This window comes from Sprattus sprattus (assembly GCF_963457725.1).
Source record: "Sprattus sprattus genome assembly, chromosome: 17".
Lineage (NCBI taxonomy): Eukaryota > Metazoa > Chordata > Actinopteri > Clupeiformes > Clupeidae > Sprattus > Sprattus sprattus.
In genome coordinates this window covers 26,824,491-26,849,131 of record NC_137915.1, presented here as the reverse complement: position 1 = coordinate 26,849,131, position 24,641 = coordinate 26,824,491, and the positions used below count along the sequence as shown (strand labels likewise).

At 41.6% G+C, this 24,641-nt stretch overlaps 1 protein-coding gene across 1 annotated transcript; it reads left to right on the top strand.

Moving 5' to 3' along the window:
• Window positions 1-20,099: 20,099 nt before the first annotated feature.
• LOC308378593 (patched domain-containing protein 3-like) lies at window positions 20,100-24,306 on the top strand (the record flags this gene model as incomplete). Its single annotated transcript, XM_080855531.1, has 4 exons — window positions 20,100-20,160; window positions 21,778-21,955; window positions 22,250-22,395; window positions 22,544-24,306. 4 exons carry the CDS (start codon window positions 20,100-20,102, stop codon window positions 24,304-24,306), a joined length of 2,148 nt encoding a protein of 715 aa, XP_080711657.1.
• Between the last annotated feature and the right edge of the window lie 335 nt (window positions 24,307-24,641).

Here is a 24,641-nt window from a genome sequence, read left to right as displayed (position 1 = left end):
GACATAAATAGATATGAATACACTATAAAATGTTAAGTGGCTGAACAAAAAAAATACCAATTCAACACCCACAAGCTAGTTTACACAGCACCAGGTTACAACCATCAAGGCGGCTCCTGGCCTATTGTTTAGGTTGATGGGCCATCAGACCTGGTTCCTGGCTTTTTTGTGTCTTGGAACCAGAGCTCTTACACTCTGATTGTTTGTTTTTGAAATAAATGACATGAAATGACATTGCTTGAAGGTGTAGCTATTTGTCTCTGTTTTGTTATCGACTTTCAACCACGAGAATGAGTAAAATCTTTAATAAGAGTCTCAACAACGTTTATAGGCTACGTGTAGCTATTTGTTTTGTCTTTGTGAGTCAACAATATGTCTCATATGCGCCCGTCTCTGGGCAATTCTGTACCGACTTTCAACCACGAGAATGAGTAAAATCTTTAATAAGAGTCTCAACAACGTTTATAGGCTACGTGTAGCTATTTGTTTTGTCTTTGTGAGTCAACAACGTATATGTCTCATATGCGCCCGTCTCTGTGCAATTCAGATCGCGTGTCTTTGTGAGAATTGTCAACAACGTAGCCTATACTGTATGTCTCATATGCGCCATACTGTATGTCTCATATGCGCCCAAAGTGTCGACTCTCGCCCACTCGAATTGTGCCTGATTCGCGTGAAGCGAATTGTGCCTGATTCGCGTGAAGCGAATGGCGACTCTCGCACATGCGAATTGTACCAATTCTGAAGCGAATGGCGACTCTCGCACATGCAAATTGTACCAATTCCCAGCTTTGGCCTTACCTGGAACAGGCTAGTTTAAAAAAATTAAAAAAAATCGGTCGACAACTCCTAAACCCCCTATAAGGTAGTGGTATGTCTGAACGCTGGCAACTATTACATAGGCATTATACATTTTAGCGAAGTGGTGATGATCAGGCCCACCCAGACTTACTCCACGCCCACCCAACTGTCACGTTCTGCTTCCGCCACTGGTTGATTGTGCATGTTTCTTACATCATTTATGTAGCGTTACGTAGGCTGCTTGAGCATAAAACAACCTCAAACTGCTGCAGAATTCAACGTAGCTCGCGCTCAACGAACGAACGAAACTGACAAAACCGAAAGGACTTTAGAGCAAATAGCGCTAATCCTGATTGGTGTAATTGTGAACTCACTTTGACCTTTCATTGTTTGATTCGCTTTGGTAAAAAGGAACGAGAGGTTTTACTAAATGTAATGGAGTAAAAAGTACGAATTTTCACTTTGAAATGTAGTGGAGTGAAAGTATAAAGTCTCACAAAATAGAAATACTTGAGTAAAGTACAGATACAATTACCTCTAAAATGTAGTCCGCTTTAGTCTTACTTAAAAGGAACAATCACCTCAAATCTAGCCCACTTTAGTAAGTCTAACTTAAGTCTTACTTTAAATGCTTAATCACCTCTAAATCTATTCCACTAAGTAAGTCTAACTTAAAATTAAAACTTGTTAAAGCAAAAGAAGCCAGATAAGTTAATTCAACATAACACTGTTGAGTGAATGGCACCTCTATTCAAGAATGTCCTAGATGGGTTTCTGTTTGTCTTACATTGCACATGCTCAGAAGCTGTCTCCACTTTGAGTGTGATGCTGTGTTCATATGTGATGGAGCTCACAGTCTTACCCAGCTGGTATATTTTATTCTGTGATGTTGAAATATTAGTGCATGGTTTAAGAGTGATATTGCTGGTTCTACTGTATTTGTCTCGAAAATCAAGCATGTATGAGCACATGTTAGGTCGTTCAGGACCTTGCACTACCGCCTCACCGCAAGAAGATCACGGGTTCGATTCCCGCACTGTTGGTTCGGGGGGCAGGTCCTCCCCAGACAAGTATTTAATTTAATCCTCACTTTTAAATAGGCTAATAGGCTACTAAGTACAAGGAAACAGTGAGATGCACTCTTAAGTTAGACTTCTAATGTAGGCCTATTGTAACTGTTTAGATTTTGTTTTGTTTATTTTTGTTCAAGTTTTGTTTGTGGTGATTTATTTTCGTTTTGATAAGTTTGTTTTACCTTTTGTCTGTCTCACGATTGGGTTTAGTTACATAGGAAGTGAGGTCATGGGGGTCAGGGGTCACACACACACCTTTTATTATGGTAGCAAAGTGTACCTGACTAGGAGACCTGAGACGCCGGCTCGCAGCCATGGTAGTATACCGCTGAGTCCAAGCTGATGAGTGTGATTACGTTTACCTTGCCTCATTTCCCCTCTCAATCGTTATGCAGCCAACGAGGTATGTTTGTCTATTTATGATGCTTTATTTCTTTGATTTCTTTGGGTTTGAATGTTTGGTTTGATTGTCTGTTGATTGTGTTTTTACTGCTTTTAACCAGTTCGACGTTGGATTACAATGAATTAAAGAGAGAAATAAATCCATCAGTAAATTAAGAACTTTGGCCTAGCGTGTTTCCTGGAAAGGAGTGGAGGGGAGTGATACCTATGATTAATGCAGACTGACAGCCGCTCGTTGTTGATGAATGAAAGGGAGCCCTGCATTTGCAACATTGGCGTGTGTGCTTCCCAGAATGCCTTGCGTGTGTGAATGTTTTGTGTAAAATGTGTAGTTAGCAACATGGATGTTAGTTAGGCTACTAGTTAGCGTGTGATAATGGATGTATTCATTACTGTGGTGTCTCTATTAGTAGCCTAACTCTCATGTCATGTGTTTACCCGATGTGTTTAAGTGAGATCACCCTTGTGGTGTGTTGCATCTGCATGTGTTTCTCAGTACTTCATATAATGAGTTTCATCATTCATTATAAAATTAAGGATCGTGTAAAAACTAGGCAACACACCGCCGCCTGGTTATCGTTAGCTGCTTAGTCAGACATAAACCCAACCCGCCCGCTAATGCAATATTTTACCAATATGGAACCCAATATGGAAATCCGCGGGTCACGGGTCGACCCGCGCATCACTAGTGGCCACCTAATATATGCACGTGTGCGGCCTTGTTTGTTGACATAACTAGGCTTTATAACAATGAAACCCATTTAGGCACTGCTTATTCAAGTCAGTTAAATTGGAATTACAAGGAGCTGTTCAATTGGTGGTAAATCCAGTTGAGTTAGAATTACACAAGTGAGTTAGGTCAGTCTAATGAAGGTCTGTTTAGTCAGATGAACACTGCCTGATCAATTATGGCTAACTTGACCAAATAATATTGATATTACTTAATGCAGTCTTGTTGGTTTCACATAAGTTAATTATTTCCTCTGTAATTATAATATTACATTAGTTTGAACAAAACTCAGTTAGGTGGAAAAGATTGACATAACAATGTTAAGTAATTTGAACAACTTATTTTTTTGAGTGTACATAGCCGCGTCCAAGAAGAACAATGAGGCAAATATACGATAATGTTATTTTTATGTTAAGTCATTTACATCAAGTTTGACATACATGGGAATACACATTACTGACGATCTTACATGGACTGTGAACATCCAGCACACCGAAGAAATCAGGGCAAAGACTATACTTCCTACGTCAGCTGAGGTGATCTTAACTGTGAGAAATCATAGGCTTAGATGATACACAAACAATTCCATGCAACATTGTAAGAAGTCATGAGCATTTCTTAGAAATCACAAAGAAATGAGGACATCGTCTGACAGATGAACAAAGACAAGAATTATGACTCTGGATGTCACTTCCACCAGCGCCAAAGGTGATCCTTGAGCTGGTTCACTCCCCTTGCAAGAACTATGTTTGCCTGCGAGTTTAACTAACTTTGACACTATGGAGTTAAGAAAATGGGCAAAAACTTAAGGTGGCAACAACCACACACACACTCCACATAAAAACACACACACCCCACATACAGTAGGCTACACACACATTTCACTCCACATCGACACATACACACGCACACACACACTCACAGGTGAGATTTCATTCACAACAATAAACCCTCATTCCCCAACATTACAGCTCCACTCCCAGATTCTCTCTCTCCCACACACACACACACACACACACACACTTACAGAAATACAATAATCATCCCAACTTTAGAAATCCAGCGAGGGGGTTGACTTTTCCTCATTGATCTGGAGCACTCACATCTAATTGTAAGCCCTGTCAGACCCTCGTTTGCAATTGTGATTAACATTAAATAAGGGTTAAATACATTATATCAATAAGACACAGCACAAAGTACAGAAGTAATAAGGATGATAAGTGCAACGGCCCAGTGGTTGAGAAACACTGCACTAGGACATCAAGTCTGAAATGCCATCAGCGGTTGCACAGTGAAGAAAAGCCACGTAAATGCTTGAATTCTGAAGTTTGCCCTTCTCAAATACATATGTTGATACTCATGCCAATGTGGAAAAACTTCTAAACAAGCTGGGTCTTTAAAACGTCACCTGATAGTACATGGCAGGGAAGGTCCACATAAATGTGCCTGACTTTTTATATGTTTACAATATGTAAAGGCATTTTCACTGGCATTTTCATATGCAAAAACATACTATGTGGGAAAACATTTACAAGGTCTTCAACTCTGTTTGTGTGTGTGTGTGTGTGTGGAAGAGAAGACTGGAGAGAAGACTCGTGAAGGTGCCCAGTGTGTGCACACTCACACACATGCACATCCTCATATAGGCTGTAAGGTGAACCCTGTTTTCGTTTCAACCCACTCCACTGTCTGGCATCGAAAGATGTAGCAGTCATTGCTGTAAGTGTGCAGACAGATTTGCCATGCACTTTATATGTTTTCACAGGGACTGGCAACAGGACATGTATCATTGACATTACCAAGGTGTCATCAGCTCTTGGAACCAGTGTGTGTTCAGCCTTGATCGGAATTCAAACATTCTCTGGGTGTGACTCCACAAGTGCCTTTTATGGCAAAGGAAAAAGAAAGACATTTTCTGTTGCATGTGAGAAAGATGAGTACCTAAGGGCTTTTAAAAGTTTAGGTACTAACTTTAACTTGAAGCAGTCAACATTTGCATTTCTTTGCCAGTATGTATGCCACTTAGATGATCAGCCAGCTGCTGATAATGTAAATGAAGCTAGGTACAAGGCTTTCTGTATGACATCATCAGCCTTGCCAGAATTATCCATTCCCCCTACCACTGATGCCCTCCATCAGCACTGCAAAAGGGAAAACTACCAGGCTGCAATAATGAGGTCCTGTCTCAAACAAAATATAAGTGCTCCATCACCTGCTGGATATGGTTGGCAAATAGAGGATGGGAACTTGCACGTCACCTGGATGACTAGAAATCCGGCCCCTGACAGTGTTTTGCATGTGATACACTGTGGCTGCAAAGGTGCCTGTGAGACAGACAGATGTTCCTGTTTTTCTGCAGGATTGTGTTGCACAGACCTATGTCGTTGCTGTAGTTGTGCCAACACAAAAGAATCTGAGGAACTGGAAGATAACTGTCCTGACACAGACACTGACAGTGAGGACTGAGTGTCCCTAATCTGTTATTTCTTATTCAGTTTTGTACAGTTTTATATATCATATTCCATGTTTCAAAAAGAGGTTCATTAGTGTTGTTTTCATTTGTGGAAGGATGAATGAATGAATGAACAAACAGATGGTCATTGGTATAAGTAAAATTACTGCCTTTTATTGATACATGGAGGTTTATTTGTCACATACATAGAAATACTAATTGATGTTTTATAGTCATTGTGTGTGTTCAGGATAAGGAATGCTTGAGGAAAGAAGCTCCTCCTCAGTCTCTCTGTTCTGGTCTTGTAGCAGCAGAGACGTTTGCCTGACCTCAGTGTTTTGAAAAGTCCATGGTCAGGATGTTAGGAATCCTTTACAATACCTTAGGCGCTGGTAGGTAAGTATTTTCTTGTAGGTCTCCTGCAGAATATGGAGAGCTGCTCTGATGATTCGGTGCTGCAGTCACAGGCTGTACAGTTCACATACCAAGTGATGCTGTCAGGACACACAGCTGATGGGTGCGGATGCTCTGAACTTCCTCAGCTGATGTAGGAAGTACAGTCTTTGCCTTGATTTATTCGGTGTGCTGGGCAGTCCATATTAGATCGTCAGTAGGCTAAGGTGTATTCCCATGTATGTCAAACTTGATCTAAATGACTTAACATAAAAATAACATTATCGTATATTTGCCTCATTGTTATTCTTGGACGCGGCTATGTATACAGCACTAATTAGAATTAATTTAGCCCACTTTTGAGGATGTTCGGGTGTTTTCCTCTATCGTTAACGTTATTTCTAACCACATGGGAGCCGCCATTTTTCCATTCTGTTGACAAATGCAGCCTTCTCATTGGTGTAGCACGATCACGTGTCGAACCGTGGCACGGCTCCCGACAAAAATCTTATTACGCTCTGAAGTCTCTAGTTCTGCATAAAACAAAGCCATATAGACGATCGACTGGAAAATCAGCGACAAACTTTTTTTTGGTAACTAACCACGACTTGTTCTTTTTTATAAGCTAAAGATTGTGTAGATGCCAGTGAGTCAACGTTCACGCACGCGACCTGTCTGTGTCGTGCTACGTGAACTATGTTCATTTCAATCTGTTATTATTTTCTTTTGTGAATGAAATATTATTATAACACAATTAATTAAATTAACAACGCAGAATTAAATGAAATACTAATTATAAATAAACCATTATTTTCTTGGGGGTGCTTTGGGGGTGCTATGGCTAATCCAGGGGGAGCTGTAGCACCCCCTAGCCCCCCCCTGGCGCCGCCCCAGTTTACATCATACAAATCTCAAAGTGCTACATATACATATAAAACAACAACAATGAACAATAATTAGCAGAAAGCTTTTGAAAAAAGACAAGTTTTTAGGCCTTTTTTAAAAACGTCAGTAGACTGTGGGGCCCTGAGATGGTCAGGCAGGGCATTCCACAGCCTTGGAGCAGCAGAGGAGAAAGCCCGGTCACCCATGGTGCAGAGCTTAGTTCTGGTGGCTTGAAGGGTGTTTGCGGATGCAGAACGGAGGGAGCATGAGGAGGTCTGGGGGGAGAGGAGTTCCCCGAGGTAGGGGGGTGCATGTCCGTATAGGCATTTGTGGGTGAGGAGGGAGACCTTGAACTCTATTCTGAGTGGGACTGAGAGCCAGTGAAGTGCTTTCAGGGTGGGGGTGATGTGGTCGTGTTTACGCACCCTCATCAGGTTCCTGGCAGCGCTGTTCTGGATATATTGCAGTCTCTGTATGCTCTTGCCAGGGATCCCAATGAGGAGTGCGTTACAGTAGTCAAGTCTGGAGGAGACAAAGGCGTGGACAAGCTTCTCTGCATCTGCCAGGGTGAGTGATGGACGGAGTTTGGCAATGTTCCTGAGGTGATGGAATGAAACCTTGCAGAGGTGTTTGATGAGCACTGGCAAGTTGGCAAAGTTTGAGGGTCTGCCAGGCCCACACCTTCCGACTAATTAGAAAATCTTATATAACTTTTAGTCGCCCATGGCTGAAGAGTAACCTGGGATATTCGAAGAAAACTGTCGCGCCACCTACAGGCCAGTTGATGTATAACTATATAAATCAATTTATTGCATGCCCCCCTGTGAACGGAATTCCACAAAACTTAACGTGCAATCAGAAGGTGTCATAATGATCTCACACCTTCGATTTCATGCAGTTCTGACCTTGTCAACTTACAATTAACATTTTTTACAACACTCCATCTTTGCTTTTTCATTTGTAACTAGGTGGCGCTATACATGAAATAAGTGGTAGTGGCATGGTTGACGTGGCCTCTTAAGACCAACATACAAAAAAATGTTGTCCTCCTAGGCCCTACGGTTTTCGACTTATTCACAGAAAACTGAATCGCCCCACCCTCTTTAAAAGGGGTCCAGTCCGACGGGGGTGCAACGGATCAAAACGAAAATCAATGGTTCCACGCTAATCTAGTGAGGCTACATGCCCACCAAATTTCGTGCACCCCGGTGTTTCAGTGTCCTGGGAATCGTTGACAGAAAATCGGCAAACTGAAAAAAAAAATAAAAGTCCGACTAAACCTATATGACCGCCGCAGCCCCGTTCGCGCGGCGGTCATAATTTTCCCCATAGTCCATTCACTTCATTTCATAGCTTCCAGCGTTGTTTATTTATGTTAGAGCTTTCATCCAATCATATTTCAGCTATCATGTGTTGCCAGGCTCCGAGAAATCTTCCCCGAGGCCTTCAGAATTAACAGTGAGGTCTTCTGTAGTGTTGCCAGGCTCCAAGAAATTTTCCCTGAGGCCTGCTAGCTGGCCCAATGTCGCCAACTCGAAATCTGATTGGTTATCACAACTGGCTGTTTCAGTTCATTTAAGTTGAATGAACTAAAACAGACAGTTGTGATAACCAATCAGATTTCGAGTTGGCGACATTGGGCCAGCTAGCAGGCCTCTCGTTGAACGTGACACATAAACGTCCTTTGATTGGATACTGAGGCAGACTGATGCAGTGCCTCAGTGCTCAGTTTAGTTGGCGAATGCGAAAACGTACACATAGCGAAAACGTACATTTGTTTCAATGCTTATTATGCTAGTTGTTTCAATTGGTAAGACTAGATATAATTACATTAACCAACTCAAATAAACTAGTTTACACCAACTTGATAATTCCAGTTTTTTATACAATTACAACGCCATTTTCAAGACGGAACTTGATATCGTGAAAAATATCGAGAAAAACTGGATATCGTGAGGATCGGGTAGGTTTAATGAAACTGCTTTGCAGGTGGGACAATGCGATGTTTAGTGGACAAACTTGTTAAAGCTCACATAGGCTACTTTCGGTGGACTTAATGAAACTTTGTAAACTAATCTCTGAAAATCGCCTTTTATTTTTAAGTTGTGACAGTAATATCCAAGCGATCATATAACTGAGAGTTTACTACTCTTAATGTATTGTTAATATGGGTGTATTGATTTTAAATGCTCCGGAAATATTAATAAAGTCTGTTGTACTCGACTATGTTAAGGTGATGCAATGCTCACTTATACTGCCCTTCTGTATAAATATATGGTTCGAGAGCCATGGCGTCATAATGAGGGTATTAAGAGGTGGATTCACTCAGTTTAACTGTTGTGTAGGACATCGATGAAGGCCTAGTCGTGAAATGCACGGACCACCACTGGTTAATTGCCTTTGTAAATACTTTCAGTTCAGAGGAGGATTTCAAGAAAACTTGGCATCATTTCTGATGTGATTCCTCCCATGTCCCTCGGCCATGCTGAGGAGCCTCTGATGCTGCATCATGACTGTGTAAAGCCTATGTTTCTTTGCAGGTGGTGATGTGGACCAGCTGTTTGGATTCAGTCAGCTCCTCTGAGTCCCTGACACTGCGCCAGCCTTGTCTAGTTTTCAGGTCCTGCTCACGCTCCTGCTGAATGACCTGCATCCTGCGGATCCTGGCCAGTCACCACCCGGGCCTAAAACAAGAGAGGATAGTTTGTGAGATATTAACAACCGCTCTCAAGTCAGATTCCAAAGAACTAATTTAACAGTGCTCCCAAACTCACCCAATGGTCATGTTTACTGAAAATGACTTTTGCACATCTGGTGTTTGTAGTGTCCTCTTCCTTCAGTTCCTCTGACCTACTTATCAGGAGAGGAACACATCATCCTGACTCATCTGACACCATTCTCAGAGACTGTGCCTGACAACTTATACTTTCACTCTACTGCATTTCAAAGTAAATATTTGTACCATTACATTTAGTAAAACCTCTCGTTCCTTTTTACCAAATAATGAAAGGTCAAAGTGAGTTCACAATCACACCAATCAGGGATTAGCGCTATTTGCTCTGAAGTCCTTTCTGTTTCGTTCGCTCGTTGAGCGCGAGCTACGTTGAATTCTGCAGCATTTTGAGGCTGTTTTATGCTCAAGCTTAGCCTATACCTAACGCTACATAAATGATGGAAGAAACATACACAATCAACGGTGTTTCTGCTCAGGCTCACATTTAAAAATGCTTGCCTTTTATCATGGCACACGATGTCGCAAACTTTTATCATGAAGTTCTTGACAAACTCTCTCGGTAAAGGTATCACTACATACTTCTTTGCAGTCTTCGGTGCAGACTGGTATGCTCTGTAATTTTGTGCAATTTATGCAAAAACTAGTTCCTGTAATGACATTTTTTTTCATCACGTTTGATCTGAGGTCAAGTATTTTGTTTTTGTACCTAGGTTGTGTAGGGAATATCACTGCTAACACTAGTCTTCAGTACAAACTAGTAGGTCAAGTGGTGTTGTTTTTGTACCTAGGGTTGTGTAGGGAATATCACTGCTATCACTAGTCTTCAGCACAAATTAGTATAACACCACATTCTCTGATTTTGTGGAACTAGTTCCTGTAATGGTATTTATCATACTTTGAAACATAAATCAGGATTTATGAGTTTAAGGGTAACACAGACAGACAGATGAGATATAGTAAAGGAGCTTATGTTTAGCTCCATATTTTTTTTTATATCATTAAATGTGCAAATAAGTTACAAATAAAACGTAAAATTAAATAATTGTTCTCTTTTGTCTTTCATAACCACTTTGTCTTACCTAATGGCAATAGATAGCTTTCAATGTTTTGTGCTTATACACTTTTTAATAGACAAATGTAAGACACTATTTAAAGATTGGCATTAGTATTTTCACCTTATATCAGTTGATTGAGCCGGAGCTTTGATGTGAAAATGATAAAAGGCCAGAACCATAATTCATTAAGGTACTTTTACTTTTAATACTTAAGTATCTATGAAGGCAAATACATTTATACTTCTACTTAAGTGGAAATTCAAAGTGCATACTTCCACTTTTACTGGTGTAATATTTTACACAAGGTATCTATACTTTCACTTAAGTACGTAGTTAGTGTACTTCGTCCACCACTGCTGTGCAGGTAGTTCACCTCTGACAAATCAGAAAACACGTAGGAAGAGTTTACTAAGAATGTACAGACAAAACCCACTACTAGGACGAGCTAGCTTGAGTAGACATGAGAAATGTTACTTACTCGTAGTGGACCACCCTCTCCCAGCGGCGATCAACCGTGGTTTGGGCACAACACTTGATTATCACATTAACGAGTGGATATTTTAGCCGCAGGACTGAATTCATTTACAGTTGCTGAAAGTTCAGATCATACAGACAAACCTGCATGTATTAGTGTGGAAAAATGACTGCACGGTGTTTAGGCCTCTCTTACCCCTTTTCCACCAAAGCTGGCTCTGGGCTGGTTCTGGGCTGGTGCTTATGCGGTTCGGTGCTGGTTCTTATCTTGGAACCGGCTCGCTTTTCCACCGACTGAGAGCCAGAGTAGGGCTAGCTACGTCTTTAAATCACGTCATACGCCTCCGTTGTCCTAACTGAACATTTTCGAATGTTTTGACATGTTACTAGTTATTCACGAGTGGTTTTCGTCCAGAGCCACAGAATACGCACTGAAACTTGCCTTTGACACACAGCTAGATTTATTTTCCGATGATTACCACCGGACTATTCATTATCCTGCTTATTATTCGGTTACTTGTTAAAATGATAAAAGACATTCCTCCAAAAAACCTAGTTTTTCACGCAAATAGAACTTTAAAAAGTTTTAGGTGTTGCATAGCAACCCATTACCTCCTGACTTCAATGAAGTTTCCGTTACGTGAATTTACTGGACTTGCGGAATGATATGAAAGATGTAAATTAGAAGCACAAAACTTGTTGCCAATGGCAGCGGTAAAAGGTGGGGTAGCTCATTCAAATCAAAGGAACTTTTTGCAACATTCTGAGGAGAGGCCGGCCGGATCTGGCCTGCAGGCCTGAAGTTTGAGACCACTGCTCGACAGTCTTGTGCAGCCCCACTTAAAGCCAAGCTATGGCTCAAATCGTCCTAAAGTGCAGGCCATCAACTGAATGATACAAAGAGGTGCAAGATTCCCCAAATGCATATAGTTTATTTTAAATCAAAGTGTAGTATATGTGGATCTATTTACTTCAGCGTAACCACTCCCCTAGTTACTGAGTTTACCTAAAGGTTATCCGCCAGTGCATTGATATGTAACACTTGAGACTACAGTGAAGATCAGTAAATAGTCCAGGCAAAATAGCGTTTTACGACAGACTAATTGTAATAGAATTTTTTTCAGCATAGATCATTTCTATGAGGTGTCCAGAACAACATACTAAAAGTCCTAAGAAATCCAAGTTGAGGAAATATGTTTAATTCTCATCAATCTGAGATGTGTGCTAATAATGCATGGTAAAAATATGCCTTAAAATTTACATTTTTTCCTTTACTCCTATCAAAATGAAACTTTACACAATGAAAGTACACATGAAAAGTAACATTTTTTGTATTACAAGTTTCTTTTGAAATTAATTTGAATATGCACATGAGCTCCACACTTATTGAATATGTCCATAGGCAGAAACACCATTCATATGTATGACAAATACATCGGCCAAATCTTCATCCTATCATCCTACTGCCAATGGGAGATGGCAATGTTGCTTTTAGACTGGCCTCTAACCTGAAAACTGCCTGGCTTGGTAGTACCTGCCAGGGGTATGGTGTTTCTGACTATGCAATCAGGACATATTCAATAAGTGTGACGCTCATGTGCATATTCAAATTCATTTCAAAAGAAACTTGTAATACAAAAAAAGTTACTTTTTATGTATACTTTTACTATGTAAAGTTTTACTGTGGTAGGAGTAAAGGAAAAAATTAAGCCCATTGGGTGTATTTTGGGCATATTCGATTAGTGTATAGCTCATTTGCATATTCAAATTCATTTTCAAAGAAACTTGTAATACAAAAAATGTAAATGTTCATGGGTACTTTCATTGTGTAAAGTTTTATTTTGATAGGAGTAAAGGAAAAAAAAATTTTTTTGAGGTGTATTTTTGCCATGCATTATTAGCACACATCTCAGATTGATGAGAATTAAACATATTTCCTCAACTTGGATTTCTTAGGACTTTTAGTATGTTGTTCTGGACACCTCATAGAAATGATCTATGCTGAAAAAAATTCTATTACAATTAATTCCATTTTTGGCTCCAAAATGGGCTATTTTGCCTGGACTATAAGGACGGAGGCAGTGGCGATTTCTGTGATCAACGATATATATAGAATTTAATTGTTGGTGAATTTTGATAGGATCATTTCGTAACAATTTGAAAAAGAGCAGAAATCAGTCAGCAAAGGTTTACCGGGCGCACACAAGCATATGAATTTTGAAACGCCAAAACGCCAAACCGGATGAAAGCCAGTTTAATTTTCATACAATAACCAAAGTGTTTATTCATAAATAAATGGTTAATAATAGACCAAGGCCCACTATCTTGATAACTACCTATTATTGATTAGGTATCTAATTAACCTACATTCTTCTTCTACTATGTTCATTAAGTAGTCAATTATTAACCATTCATAATTAACTATTTTTTATTTATTTTGCCTTCTATCTATTGAATACCTTCAAAGAATATAAAATGAAGACTTTAGAACCAGTCCGTTATTTAAGAGATACGTATATTTATTTCTTTATTTGGAAAAGTCTCCTCAGCATTTGTCTGATGGGGAAGCAACCGGTCGACTCTTCCTCCTCCTGCGCGTCAGGGCCATCCAGGGTGGTGGGGGGGGCCTCAGCAGGGCCATCCAGGGTGGTGGGGGGGGCCTCAGCAGGGCCATCGAGGGTGGCAGCGGGGGCCATCCGGTTGTTACGGCCAAACCTCCAGAACCGGTTCTTACGGCCAAACCTCCAGAACCTCCAGCTGGTAGCGTTGGTTCTGCTCTGGGGATTAACCAGCTGGGCAATGGAGGTCTCAGAGGGCACAGTGACGAACGCATGGTCACCGTGGTTCAGGGTTAGGTCTGGAGTGACTAGGTGGTCACTAGGTCCCGGGGCGGGTTGAAACACGGCAGCGGTCTTGACAATTCCAGTGAGCAACTCCTCAGGAGACACCAGAGGGGCATTCAGTCTCTTCCCCTCCATGGCCAGGGCAATTGAGATGACGGTGGCACGGAGATGAGCACCAAGTGTGAGCTCAACCTGCTCATGCAGGGCTCTCAAATCAAAGGAGGTGGCGGCAGGGAGCTCAGCAGCAAGTGCAAGCTCAACCTGCTCAGCCAGGGATGTCACCTCAGCGGCGATGGCGGCAGGGAGCTCAGCACCAAGTGCAAGCTCAACCTGCTCAGAGGAGCTGGCGGCACTGACTGGGACCAGTCATGTTCATTTTACCTCCGAGTTGAATCCTTATTTTAATTATACTATGTTGAGTAAAGACACAACAAATTGGCGACGAGTAATCTGGACCCTAAACAACTGCACGAAATGAAAACTTAAACCGGAGGGAAGGAGAAAAGGACGAAATAAAGCAGGAGATGAAACGAAAGCAAGAGACTAAAGGAAACCTAACAAATGTTCTGTGAGTAACACGTGCATAGCACACAGTGAAAGGATAAACGGATAATATCTGGATTTCATGTCCGAAATGGCTTACGTTGGAAAAGTAGAGGAATTTGATAGTTCATGTGAAGACTGGGAATCATACATAGAGCGAGTGGAGTTGTACTGTGACGCTAATGATGTCGGGGATGAGAAAAAAAGTGCCGTCCTCCTCAGTCTAATGGGAGCTAAAACTTACAGTCTACTCCGTAATCTCCTGAGCCCTGCTAAACCGTCGAGCAAGTCATACAAAGACATTGTTGACACGTTGCAGAAGCACTTAAATCCCGCACCACTAGTGATAGCGGAAAGATTTAGATTTCATAAGAGAGATCAAAAGAAAGATGAAAGCATATCCGAGTATGTGGCCGAGCTGCGCAGGCTCTCGCAGCATTGTGACTTTAAAACGGGACTTGACGATGCTTTGAGAGATCGCTTAGTATGTGGCATGCACTGTACAAGCACACAGAAAAGGCTACTGTCAGAAAAAGAGCTAGATTTGAAGAAAGCACTCGAACTAGCTATCTCAATGGAAACAGCAGCGAAGGGTGCATCAGAGCTACAGAAGAAAAGCTTAGAAAACGAAGTGCATCAAATGTCCTTTAATGGGAAAAAGCAAAAATGCTACAGGTGTGGTAAATCCTCGCACAGTGCAAACGACTGTTGGTTCAAAGAAAAGACATGTAGGAAATGCCACAAGCAAGGTCACATAGAACGAGCATGCAAATCAGACCAAACTAATGTGCCAAAAGAAAAATCTGGAAAGAACAAAGGTTTTAAACCTAAATCAAAGGCCAAAGCAAATGAAATGCACAAAGTCACAGAACATTCAGACAACACATACAGCAGTGAGGACGATGACCTGTCATGCGTAGAGCTGCATAGCATAACTGAAGAAGACAGAAAAATAATATGGGTCACGACAACAGTGTCTGGAGTGAAACTTAAGATGGAACTGGACACAGGTTCAGCTTTGTCAGTGATCTCCGAAACCGATTACGACAGGCTGTTCTCCCACTTACCACTGAAAAAGACATCAGTGATGTTAAAAACCTACACAGGTGAAAAAGTATCACCAAACTACAGCGATGGGCCCTGTTCTTAGGAGCACACTCGTATGACATCGAGTTCAAGGGGACTAAACATCACTGCAATGCTGATGGTTTGTCACGCCTCCCACTGTCAACATCTGTGGAGGAACCACCATCAAAAGGTGGCCCGGCAGAAATGTTCCACACAACACTGGTAGACCAGCTGCCAGTTACAAATGCCATGATAAGAAAAGAAACGCGGAATGACCCAACACTTTCCAAGGTGTATGACATCACCGTACATGGTTGGCCTGCCCATGGGAATCCATGGTTTCCTGAGTTTTCGGCAAGACGTGACCAGTTGTCAGTATGCCAGGGAACCTTGATGTGTGGATCACGTGTGGTAGTACCCTCCAAGCTTCGTACCAGAGTGTTGGACAGTCTGCATGAGGCTCACGTACTGTAGGTACGGTGAAGATGAAAAGTCTGGCCCGTAGCTACATATGGTGGCCAGGTGTAGATAAACAAATCGAGGATGTCACCAAAAACTGCCCAGGATGCCTAAGCGTTCAAAACGCACCGCCACCGGCTCCCCCACATCCGTTGGAATGGCCGTCTGCACCCTGGCAGAGAGTGCACATTGATTTTGCTGGCCCGTTCATGAACTCTATGTTCCTCATAGCTGTGGACGCTCATTCAAAATGGCCAGAAGTAGTCCAAATGAAATCAACAACATCAGAAAAGACTATCTCTGTCCTGAGAACCATCTTCTCCAGGAACGGCCTGCCTGAGAACATGGTGAGTGACAATGGCCCACAGTATACTTCTGAAGAATTCCAAGACTTCATGAAAAAGAATGGTATCAAGCATTTCAGATCAGCACCTCACCATCCGGCAACAAATGGGTTAGCAGAACGGTTCGTTCAGACATTCAAAAAGTCCATAAAAGCAATGTCAAAAGCAGACATCTCTCTTCAACACAAAATTGACAATTTCCTCCTGGTATACCGCAATTCTGTCCATGCAACAACTAATCAGACACCTGCAATGCTGTTTATGAACAGACAGCTCAGATCTGGCATTGACCTTCTGAAGCCAAACCTGAGGAGAGAAGTGCAGAACAAACAGTTTAGCAGCTTTTCGAGTGAACCGCCAAGAAGCTTCGATGTGGGACAACAGGTCCTGGCACGTGGCTACCGAGGGGAAAAGTGGACGCCTGGAAAGATAGTCACTAGGAGCGGCCCTCTGATGTACGAGGTGGACACTGGCGAGCATACCTGGAGACGTCATGTGGATCAGCTGTTGAATGCTCAACCAAAGACACCGGAGCAACCAGAACATCCACCTGATCCTGGAACCAACTCTGAACCCAGTACAGTGACACCCACAGTTACAGAGGAAGTGCCCCCTGCCGTGAGCACTCCGCAAGTTCCCAGGCGCAACCCTGAACGACTCAGGGCACCCCCGAAAAGATTGGACTTATGAGTTCACTTATGGGACTTATGGACTGAAAAAAAAAAAAAAAAAGTTTCAATATTTGTCAACTGAATAACAAATTGTGTTTAATGCATTGGCAATGTTATATGTTACTTTTAGTTATGTGGCATTAATCTAAAAGGGGAGGAGTGTAGTATATGTGGATCTATTTACTTCAGCGTAACCACTCCCCTAGTTACTGAGTTTACCTAAAGGTTATCCGCCAGTGCATTGATATATGTAACACTTGAGACTACAGTGAAGATCAGTAAAGTCATGTTCATTTTACCTCCGAGTTGAATCCTTATTTTAATTATACTATGTTGAGTAAAGACACAACACAAAGTATAAGAAAAAGGACCACATTCACAGACGCACTGATACTGGGAGGGTGGCTTTAAGGTACAAGTCTTCGAGGGGCTAAGCATCTAAGGCCTGCTGAGTTTAAGCACCAAAGGAAAAACACACAAGAAATTAGAGGATCCCTAACCCAAAATCAAACCATAAGTAAATCAGTGATTTCACATGGATCAAAATCAAATTAAAAAAACAAAACATCAAAACTATAATACTAAAGGCAGTAAAACTCAGAAAGACCCTAGCATTCTTGTCACCCAGGGGTTCCAACACAACGAGAATAATTAAAACGGATCTGACAGAGCGATTAACCAAACTACTTGGGGTCCTGAATTAACCTGAACCAAAGCTAAAGTCAGTGAAATCTTGTCATGTTCTATCTTGAGGTGTATCTGTTGTTGTCTCTGGTAGTGGTAAGTATTCTAACTCATCATGAGTATGGAGGGGGTGGGTCTGGGACGCCAGACACCACTGTGGAGCCTTCTGGAGGTGTCGTGGGCCTAAGGTAACGAAATACTGATGAAGGTAAGGGCCTGCCCGAAAACCCAGTGAAATGCTCACAGTGGCAGCTTTGTTGCTGTTGTAATTGTATCCCCTTACTCAGGTTCTATGGTTGGGCAGTCATGTGTTGTACTGTGAAGAAGGGCCCGGGTACATCATGCGGCAGGGGTTGGGGCTGTCTCGAGGCAGTATCTATGGTTTGTTGTTGTTGTATCTATGGTTTGGGCCGTTAATATTGGTGAGGTTACTAGCCATGAGTACTTGCATGTGACAGCCAGAGAAGCGAGAGGTGTGTGTGTGTGTGTGTGTGTGTGTGTGTGTGTGTGTGTGTGCAGTGGTGCCAGAGATTTTTTTCTGCAGGTGCTATGGGGGTGCTCGGCATTTAACAGAGGGTGCTATGAAATGAATGGCATATGTGTCACATGGTTCTCTACTACAACACCTCCCCACCACATCGTCACATCTGTTTACATGTTTGCTCTCTGAAGCGGCTTTGTGGTCCATGAAAAGCACCATACAAATCGATCGTATTATTATTATCATTAGGCTGCTATCGACAGAGGTGCACATAGCAGTGTTCATCTGCGACGGTCACTGACAAAATGCATGCAGCATGTTTTAGATTCCGCAATCTCAAATACTTCACTTACTGTGTATGTGTGTGTGTGTGTGTGTGTGTTTCCAGACTTAAGAAACTGAATTGAGATGTTCTGTATCACAAATCATACTGAAAATGTAAATGGATAAAACCTCATCCATGGGTATGAGGTGGAAAGAGTCAAATCATCTTCAACCCAAACAAAAAGGTCTGCAAGCATTTAAAACTCAGTGTCTAATCAACAGCATCATCTCTGATAGATGCATATGTAACAGGTTAGAAAAGCAGTGTTAATAATTGCTCAAGATCTGTTACCTGTATTTCAGTTTCTTCATTATTACTTTTATTTTGATATCACATGCACACTGATATTGGGGTCTCTGGTAGCCTCCCTGCCTCCCCTTGTCTTGTCCCTCTCTCCCCCCTTCCTCTTTCCTGTTTGTCTTATGCTGGAATGAGGTAGGTGGTGGAGTTTTAATGGGATAGATCAATCTAATAAATATTGCCTTTAAAAATAGGCATCTATGTTATTATATATCCTCTTAGCATTTATTATTATTATATGTATTATATATCTCAACAATTTATAAGCAATAACCTTTTGACATATTGCTTTTATGATTTTCCTTGTTGCTACATGTGGGGGGCTAGCATCTATAAGTGAAACTAGAAAGCTGAAGACCAATCTGTTTCTGTTGGTGTGCTTCAACAGGTGTGATACCGTTTTTAATTATATTTCTTAATGTATATAGTCTTGATGTACATATTACATGTCTGTTTTGTGGCCTGTTTGTCTTATGCTGGAATGAGCATCTATAAGTGAAGCTAGAAAGCTGAAGACCAATCTGTTTCTGTTGGTGTGCTTGAACAGGAATAAAGATCCTTCTTGCAACAGTTGTCCCTGTACTCAATAAATAACACAACGTAGAGATTTACACCGGTTACACACGGCCTTTTAATGTATGACTGATTTGCTTTCATGAACAGAAAATGGTTGGATACTCTGTGGATAATTCTTAGTTATAGGTAGTTATTTATTAAATTAGCCCCTCACAGTGATGTGGACTACATTACTTCTCTACTCTTTCCCTGTATCATTTGCCATCATGTCCTCAGTGTTCTGTGTTATGCTGACTACAAGGACGCACCTGTCCCACCGTCATGGAACGCAACGCACTCCACGTGGTGATTCGGAAAACAGAGTTTCTTGCCGATGATTCTGCCAGCGACACACAGAACAGAACATCAGGATGCAGATAATCACGACAGGGGAATGTTCATCCTAAACGGACTGCTCAGCCCACGGAGGGGCGCAGGCTCGAGGCACTGCCTATAACTGATAGGCTACACAAGTTCACAAGAACGCAGAAAGTAAAACGGAGACAACCTCTGTATAAACAAAAATAAACGCCGTTGCGGCAAACAAAGCACGAGACAAACTCGGAAACAGCAACGCTTAACTTAATCACGAGCAGATCTAAGGCTGAGGGCAAAACCGATACAAACGAATACGGAGATTCTTTCTATGAAAGCAGGCTGTCGAAATACTTCTGGGGGGTTATCTTTGGCAGTACGTAGTGACACCAAACAATACCCGACACCGAGTGCAAGGAGTGTGGGGTATATGAAAGGGCTGTGACAGGTGTGGGTTGTTAGTAATTACGTGAGTGCAAACGCGGTGCAGGTGGTTGGGGATGCAGGTGTGAATGATTAGTCCTTACGTCACTGTGAACGTGGTGCAGGTAATTGAGGATGCAGGTGTGAATGGTTAGTCCTGACGTGACTGTGAACGTGGTGCAGGTGAGTGAGGCTAGAGAGTAGGACAGGTGTATCGTCTGTGTGATTGCGAACCGGAATGCAGCTGGTGAACGTGCAGTTTTGAAGAGTGATTGAGCGGAAGAGGGCGTGGCCGGATTAGAGCTGCAGGGACGTGACACCCACAAGAGCACAAACCCCTCTCTCATTTGTCAGTAGCCTAATGAAGTGCTATCTGTTTATGTGACAACGATTCATTACCGGTTCATTGAATCAGATATTTCCTAGTAAATAGGAATGTATTCGCATTGGAAGATGATCCATAATAAGTCGGAGAGCGCAGAACTTGGACTAGCCTATAGGCAGAAAATATAGACGCTAGAAATGCATCCATGCAACACAAACTGTATCGAAAAGCCTTTATCAACAGGATTTCAGAAACTGGGTCTTTTTGTGGGTAAACATCCGTGGGTGTTTTTACTTTTACCTTTGATGTTATCCGGGGGTCTCGGAGCGGGGTTTTACTTTCTCGGTGAAGGAGAAGCAAATGACATCGAAGACCAGTTCACACCAGCTAACGGCCAGGCTAAGACAGAGAGACAATATGTCAAAACTTATTTCCCTCACAGTGACGAATTCTCTCAGTTGAGGCTGTACACAGAAGGGGCTTACGCGTCGTTAATCGTACAAAGTTGTTCGACCAAAGACCTTCTTTTAAAGGATCTGTTTAGAGAAGTAATCGACTTAGACCTCAAAGTACGAAACATAACGTCAAAATTAAGAGGAAAAACCTATGCAGATCTCTGTGCAAAATCAAAGGGAAATTGCGCTTCGAATGCAGTTTTAGACATTACATCCAAAACTGACACTACATCTATTGAATACCCATTTCATCAAGGCGAGTTTTTAGGCTCAACTATTGGCGGTGTGACTCTGAAATCGAACAGCAAAGCAATACAAAGTGCAGAGGCAGTACGGCTTTTCTATTATTTAAAAGATGCCCAAACTGAAATGGACAGTAGCGAGAATGGTGCGTGGCTACAGGCTTTTACAATGACTTTTTCAGAAGAAAAACCAGACCTACAGGTAAGTAGGTGTCATTCCCTTGTGCTGTTAAAGGTTGTCCGTTTCAATTACAAATATTTAGCCGGCAGCAATTCAAAAATGATTCCGGTGTGTGCTATCTTCCCCGTATGATGTAGGCTACTAAGTGTAGCCTAAGCCTTTCGCATTTATTTACATGGATTTTGAAGAGGAAATCCTTAAATTTGTTGTTTGTTTTGACAGCTAAAACACAGTTAGGCTACCTAGTGTACATTCTCTTCACCCCCTGCCGTAATCACACGGATTACCACGTCTGAACAGATTACACAAATGATTAGTGATTTCAGATTGGAGGTAAAAAGCTAATATAATTTCAGTTAGTCCTTTTTAGCCACACAAATAATTGAATCTTGAATTACAAATCATGCAATAATTCCACTTTAATAAATTGATTATCATAGTTTGTCACTATCAATAAAATGCACGTGGCATGAGACTTTTTAATTCATCTTTCTTTAGATGAATTCAGTTCAATTTTTCTGTAATGTTATTTATCACAGTGAGTAAACGAATCCCTATCATCAGCATGCCACCTGCAAGCATGTTTGTATTCAAAACAACTTTGTTTATTTCAGATATCTGTATCTCATTTCACTTCAATTTCAAGAGGAGAAGAATTTGACCGGAATCCAAAGACAGTGATTCCATTATTCTCCATTACTTACTTTCTAGCCATTAACATTGCAGTTGCTTCATGTCTCAGGTAGGTTTACAGCCATGTTGGATGTGATAAACACATCCACCATTCACACACCACTAAAATGTGCCATGATTAGATCTAGGCCTACAAGTCTTTGGAGACGGTTAGCTTAATAGAGTAGATAGGTTGGCCTCATCGCTATATGTTTTGTAACTCCAAATTCATGCAAAGGTTTTGCAAAGGAAATTGCTTTATTAATGCATCACACTTTAGACTCTTATGTGGCATGAGGAGGCTTTGCGTATCTCGGAGATGTTGACATGGCCCTTGGCTGATGTACTGGGTTCTCTCTTTCAGGTTGGACTGTGTGAGAAACAAAGTGTGGGTGGCCTTGGCTGGTGTTCTCTCTACAGGCCTGGCTGTGCTTACCAGTTTTGGATTGCTTCTCTTCTGTGGGATGCCATTTTCAATGACTGTTGCCAGTGCCCCATTTCTCATTCTCGGTAAGACTGCAATTTTGTCATCACATGTGTTATTCAATACATTCATTATGTTTGTTTTCCAAACATATAGCATTTCCCATTCGATAATATGGCATTATTAGCTTATAAATACAGTTGTGTGATGTTTTTAAATACCGGTTGTTCCTAGGTATTGGTGTGGATGACATGTTCATCATGATTTCATGCTGGCAGAGGACGAGGGTTCATGACAAGGTTGAAGATCGCATGGCAGAGACGTACAAGGAGGCAGCTGTCTCCATCACCATCACCACTCTGACTGATGCCCTGGCCTTCTACATTGGCCTCTTGACGCCTTTTCGCTCTGTACAGTCCTTCTGCATGTACACTGGAACAGCCATCCTCTTCTGCTACATCTACAACATCACATTCTTCGGTGCCTGTCTGGCGCTGAATGGACGAAGAGAGAGAAGCAACAGACACTGGCTGACATTTAGGAAGGTTAAAACTCCAGATGAAGACAACAAGAGCAATGCCTGCTCAGTAGGTGGTGCTTATGATCCTGAGACAGGTGCAGAGGTGGGAATGCCCATCAATGTCTTCTTCAAAGAGCGTTATGGACCATTCTTGACTAATAGATGGACCAAGGTGTTTGTGGTTTTTCTCTATGCAGGGTATCTGGCTGGTAGTGTGTATGGCTGTCTTCAAATGGAAGAGGGCATAGATTTGAAACATCTTGCACCTGATGACTCTTATGTCGCTAGCTATTATGACAATGAAGACAAATATTTCTCATCTTACGGGCCCTTTGTCATGTTAGTCATTAAAGATAAAAACGTTAAGTATTGGAAGACAAGTGCTCGTGAAAACCTCAAACAGTGCCTGAAAAAATTTGAATCATCCAAAATGGTTGCCAAAAACATGACTATATCTTGGCTTGACTCTTATGTGGAACATGGAGCTCGTACTGCTTTAAATATTTCAGATAAAAATGTATTCATGAGAAACCTGCCCAAATTTCTTAATGTGTCAGGTTTCTATCAGGATGTTAATATTTCTAGTGGCAAAATACTGGCCTCTCGTTTGTTCATCCCCAGTATTAACATCACCACTGCAACTGATGAAAAGAACATGTTGAACTTTTTTAGAGACACAGCTTCCACTTGTGGGCAAAGCATGAATTTGTTAGTCTACCACCCTGCCTTCATTTACTTTGACCAGTATGCAGTCATTGTTAGCAATACTATCCAAAATATTGTAGTAGCTACTGCAGTGATGCTTGTAATTTCTCTTCTGTTGATTCCACATCCTCTCTGTTCTCTGTGGGTGACCTTTGCCATTGCCTCAGTTATAGTGGGTGTAGCTGGTTTCATGGCTTTGTGGGATGTTAATCTAGACTCCATCTCTATGATCAACCTTGTAATCTGCATTGGCTTTTCTGTGGATTTCTCTGCGCACATTTCCTATGCTTTTGTGTCAAGCAGCAAAAAAACACCTAATGAAAAAGCCATAGACGCTCTCTACAACCTTGGTTATCCAATTCTCCAAGGAGCTGTCTCTACTGTTGCTGGTGTTGTTGTCCTCTCAGCAGCAAAGAGCTACATCTTCAGAACTTTCTTTAAGATCATGTTTCTAGTCATCTTGTCCGGGGCCGTCCACGGTCTTGTGTTTATCCCAGTGTTTCTAACATTCTTTGGAGTTTGTGGCACTAATAGAAGTGTTGAAGATGAAAAGCCTTCACGGAAACATGTTGATACCCCTGGGCTCCAGCCAATGAGGGCTATTATTCCGAACACTACACAACAGCTAGAGCAAAGGCAAGTGCAATCTCCAATAAATAACAGCACTTCCTTGAACAGGGGGCAGTCACGTCGAACTCCAAGCGTAGAAACCTCAGCTGGCATTCATTATACACAGAACTCTCACTACAGTATAGATCCTGACTGTCCTTAAGTTCTAGCTACTTTTATACAGTGCAAATATATTTTTGTATCTTTATAATTTGACTACTTGACTACATAAAGACTTAAGACTCCTCTCTTTGGGAGGAACTGTGTACATTAAAGCACTGATTTGATACACAGTGTAATGTAATAATCAGCTTCAGTCACTTTTTTGCAGGTAACATTCTGTGATAGCTATGTGGCATAAAATACTCTTTCAAACTCATTATTGTAGTCAGTATGTTAATGCTGATGCTTCAGCATGTTTGTGTCGTCTTGCTATGGTAAACGGTCAACACACACTGTGCTTGTAAAATTACTAATTTTATATATACATTTTGTATT